At 46.3% G+C, this 4,749-nt stretch overlaps 1 protein-coding gene across 1 annotated transcript; it reads right to left on the bottom strand.

Moving 5' to 3' along the window:
* Positions 1-565: 565 nt before the first annotated feature.
* Positions 566-3,847, bottom strand: RPS15A (ribosomal protein S15a). The gene is made up of 4 exons (XM_027684286.1): positions 3,659-3,847; positions 3,380-3,459; positions 1,877-1,962; positions 566-702 (listed from the first exon to the last, which is right to left on the bottom strand). Exons 1-4 carry the CDS (start codon positions 3,789-3,791, stop codon positions 609-611), a joined length of 393 nt encoding a protein of 130 aa, XP_027540087.1. The 5' UTR covers positions 3,792-3,847; the 3' UTR covers positions 566-608.
* Positions 3,848-4,749: the final 902 nt, after the last annotated feature.

Below are 4,749 nucleotides of genomic sequence, written 5' to 3'. Positions count from 1 at the left end.
TGCACAGCAACAACCCTACCCAAAATTCTGTGTTTCAAATGACTTTCAAAGTAAAAATTTGAAGGAAAAAAAATTATTCACCTCTCTACCTCAGTTACTCCTCACAGCATATGATGTGGAACAAGTTTGTGATCCAAAATCAAACCTCAACCATCTTAATTATTACACAATTCCACACACTGTAAGTTTTTTAACAATAAACAGGAAATACTTTCTGGCAAGGCATCTTCTATCATTAAGTCAAGAGGTGAAACCCTAGAGTCACACATGTACTGAACACCTGCTAGGTGACCCCATGCAGGACAGCTGGGTTTAGCATTAGTTGAGCATTACAGCTCCGCTGCTGAGGCTCTCCTGTGCAGTCATCCCAAACTGTCAGTCAAGTGGGAAGTATTTAAAGTATGTTATATAATTAACAGAAATAAAATTGTGACCAGGGATGGTGTGGAACCCAAACACCATTTGAAGTGAAGCTGGAACTTGAGCACTTTGGAAGAGCTGTCTGTTACAAGCACTGTCACAGGCAGTGTTCAAAAACATTAAAATACCGATTGGAAACACCAGAGTCCATTTGAACAATTTATTAGTATCCTCTTTTTTTACAAGTTTTAGAAAAAGAACCCCAGGATTTTGCCTCCTGTGTGTTTTCGCCTTGCCTCCTCATGGTCCATGATGCCAGCTGAGGTTGTCAGTACAATGTACCTGCCAAGAGAGAACAAATGTTCAGTCTATCACTGTGTTCCAGGCTGGTGCAGAGCTGACAGCACCAACTGCATCTCTCTGTTACAACAGCAAGACCTGTGCCTGTAAGAATGGGCCTAATACAGTGAAATCAGGTTACCAGACAGGTTACAAGGCAGCTCCTCTCACAGCCCTGCAGCACACACAGGACATCCACAGCCTTCTGTTCCCTGAATATTTGCCTGTCTCCTTGTGCATTCCCACTGAGCAGTGCCCATTCAGCTGCTGCTGCAGCAGCACCTCAAAGGTTTCTAGACAAAGTTATCCAGCACAGGCAGAGCTGCCTTGGTGCCAGACAGCTCCATAGCTTTGGGCTCTGCCTCAGTGCCCAACACCGCCTGAGGCAGGTGAGGCTCTGCATCTGACTGACAACTGCAGCAGCCACTGTCACTGCCAGTGCCAGCACCTGGACTGTCAGCACCCCTCACCCACACAGCTGCATGTCTGAGAACCTCTTGTCTCACCACTCTACAAATACTCTTAAAAATCACAATGACAACACACATGGGAGGTATTCAGGGACAGCTGAAGGAGTTACTGCTGGAGCTTTAAGAACAGAAATTACATGGAACTGTTAATCCTTCCAGACTGGCTGAGGCCCTGGAGACTCTTTAGCTCTGCCATCCTGGTGCACTGGCATTTACTGCTCTTGACTGAGTTTATTTTGGGAAATACTGCATAATAGTAACATTTTCTGTGTTGTGCAGGTTTGTTAAACAGAGGTTATGAGTCTTTCATCACTTAATATCTGATCAGTTCACACAAAATCAGGACATTTGAATTTCAGTAATATAACCTACTTCCATTGACCTGGGAACTTACATGACTCCTCCCCATTTACAAATGGCCATTAACAAAACTAAAAGAAGTATGAGAAAAGTCCTATTTTCTGGTAAACTGTAGAAATGGTGAAACGAGGATTTACCAAAGTCAAACAGAAACAGGTCCTTGCTTAGCAGTGCTCCTTTAAAACTGGTTAAAAAGAGCACTTATATGGAAGATGGATTTTTAGACTGGTATTTACCTCCAGACTGATCAGAGGAAAGCTGTCAGGTGAGGCTAACTCAGGCAGTTTGCACGTGTAACAAACCCCCACATTTTTACACACAAGCATTTAATTCTTCCTCACACTTACCCAAACTGACGTGAAGGCAGCAGGTTGTTCTGCCACTTTTCCAAATCCTTCAGCTGAACATCAAATCTGGGACTGATTACACCACACTATAAAAGAAAATTCCATTACAAACTGAAGAACTTTATAGACTGGATTTGCACATTTGTCATCCCAATTCAGCGGCTGAAGGAGTTTAACAAGTGCAGTTACACACACTCCTTTACCCGCAGTATGAGCAGCAATTCCTCCCACCTGAGACCCTCACACAGTAACTATCCAGCAGTTATTTCCTCAGCCTCATACCCTCCTCCTCAACAGACAAACCTGCACTGCTGCTGGAGCTACACTAACCAAGTAGTGCCCAGACCTGGGAGACAGAAAAGTACACTATAATATCAGCAAAAATCCTGTGATTACTCTAACCATAGATTACCTCTAACCATCATACACCATTAGCAAAAAGTACATGTAGATTTTAATCAGGAACAAATTAACATGCACAAAAGTTACTGAAGTTTTCAAGTTAATCATATTACTGACCATGACCACCACTACCACCTCCAGTTACCTCACTAGCTCCAAGTACATCAATAACTATCCAAGACCAAACCAGAAGCACAACTTCCTGTACTGTGCACACTTTTCTAAACCAAACAATTGTTCCCTTATAGCAATGATTGAGAGATACTTTATATCCAGCTGCACCCCGAAAGAGTTAGAGGAACACTACACTCAAACACTGTTACAGACACATAACACTGGTCATTTGGGAGTGTCACAATTCTCTGCCTTGTACACTCAAGCAATTTTCAGCTGCAATATGTATTCATCATGGAGATACCCCCAATATGTTTTGACCAAATAATTTTTTTAGTTCTTTACTGAAGAGCCACCTCTCACTTGAAGAGAGTAACTGGAAATAATGATGCACAGCAAGTCACCACAGAACTAGGCAGCTCAGTATTTTGAGACAAAAGCAGTTAAAAAAGTTTCAAAATACACATGAATGACTCAAATACCCCAGGAACTTCACAAGCACCAAATAACATAGCATTCAACTTTCCATCAACTCAAGAAAAGCCCCTTGGCAGCAGGAGAAAAGTTTGTCTTCTCCACATCTACAGGTATCAAACATCAAGTGGAAAACAACTTGGCTCCTATCGCTTAAGACAAGTCTTCCAGATAGTTTAAACATCAAAGAAACTGAGGAACCACTAGATAGCCACAAAGTCTCTGAAGAAAGAGAAAATACACAGCACTTGCAAGCAGACTTCCCTGAATACGTGTCTTGCACATTCAGAATTCAAAAGAAATGCAATTAACGACCCATACTATTATCAATCTCAACAAATTAACCAGCCTTTTAACTAGTAATATCCATACTGCTCTCATTTACATGGATTCAACAAATATCACCTTCTTTACAAGTAATTCTTTCTGAAATGGAGCAGATAGTCAAAATAATAACAAAAGTGCCATTTAAACACATCCCTAGAAAACCGAAATCAGGAAGACAAACCCTACCTTGTTGAGTCTGCCTGTGAGGTTGACAACAATCTTCCCAGCTCTGTGGTCATCAATTATCTCAAATTCACCGATGTAACCTGCAGGAGGGACGAGCAGCAGACAATCAAATATGCAACACTTAGCTACTCTCTCCATATATACTTAAATATATGTATAACAATTAACTACAATAACACAGCTCATTTACTATGTCACATAACACCAGTTCAAGCCCCTTGATTTAGTTTTACTCAAGAGCACCCCCAGCCCCCAGGGGCGAGCAGGGCCAGGACTCACCGTGCTTCATCATCACGGTGAGGAAGCGGACGATCACCTTGGAGCACGGCCGGATGAGGACCTGGCGCTTCCCACGTTTCTCTGCGTTGTTGATGCTCTTGAGAGCATCTGCCAGGACGTTCATGCGCACCATGGTGCCTGCAGGGAGGGGTTATGAGTTATATGTACCAGCTCTTCAGCACAGAAACCCTGAGCAGCGCTGCTTTTTAACGCTAATTTCAGGCCTAAAAGGTCCAAGACTGGCAGAAAGTCACATTAAACCCTAAAAAGCACTCTCAGGGGAAACAAGCGAATCAAGTCACTTACTCAGGGGTGATCAAGAAGAGTGATCCATGACAAGAGTTCCATGACAAGTCAGGATATGTGATACTCACTTAAACTTAGTATCAAAGCACACACAGGAAGGTTTCAAACCCACCATGTCAGCAGAGTGACACCTTCCCCAGGCACATCAGTTTGGCTTTAAAACTCAGTTATGCAGCATCAGCCCTGTACAATAACTGGGTCCTACGTGGTGTTAAATCAACAGATGGTGCTCGGGTCACTGAGCTGCAAAACCCCTGCAGGATCCACAGACAACACAGAGCTCCGGGAAGGAAACCCGGCATCAGCTCCAGTGATAATGCCAAGAGCCCGGGAGCACCCTGGGAGGGCGGGGATGACTCGGCACGGCCACCCCGTCTCTGACAGAGCCCGAGCGCTGCCAGAACCCGCCGCGACAGTGCTGCCGATCACGGTCACCGAGGCAGGTCTTGCGGCAAACGAAGGCTTTCACCAGTTTCTAGGGGAAATCAGAGGACCAGCCCTGGCCGATTCCTGCCCGCGACCCCCCGCGCCGGGGCTGCCCCCAGTGCGGGGCCCTGCCCGCCCCCAGCTCCGCTCCCTCCTCCTCCGCACGCCCCAAGTGCCCCGGCCCCGCGGCGCGGCTCGCCCGCACCCTGCCCAGCGCAGCCTCGCTCCCCGCAGCTCCGGCCAGGCCGCCGCCGCGGTTCCCGCCGCCCATCGCTGCGGGGCCACGGGCGGGACGCGCCGCCGCCCGCCCGGCACTCAGCGGGCTCCGGGCGGCGCCAGGGGCGACGCGGGCGGCCCCA

The sequence above is a fragment of the Neopelma chrysocephalum genome, unplaced genomic scaffold (assembly GCF_003984885.1).
Source record: "Neopelma chrysocephalum unplaced genomic scaffold, ASM398488v2 Primary Assembly neopelma1_65c, whole genome shotgun sequence".
NCBI lineage: Eukaryota > Metazoa > Chordata > Aves > Passeriformes > Pipridae > Neopelma > Neopelma chrysocephalum.
The sequence above is the reverse complement of the archived record's forward strand: the minus strand, read 5'-3'. Positions and strand labels throughout refer to the sequence as shown.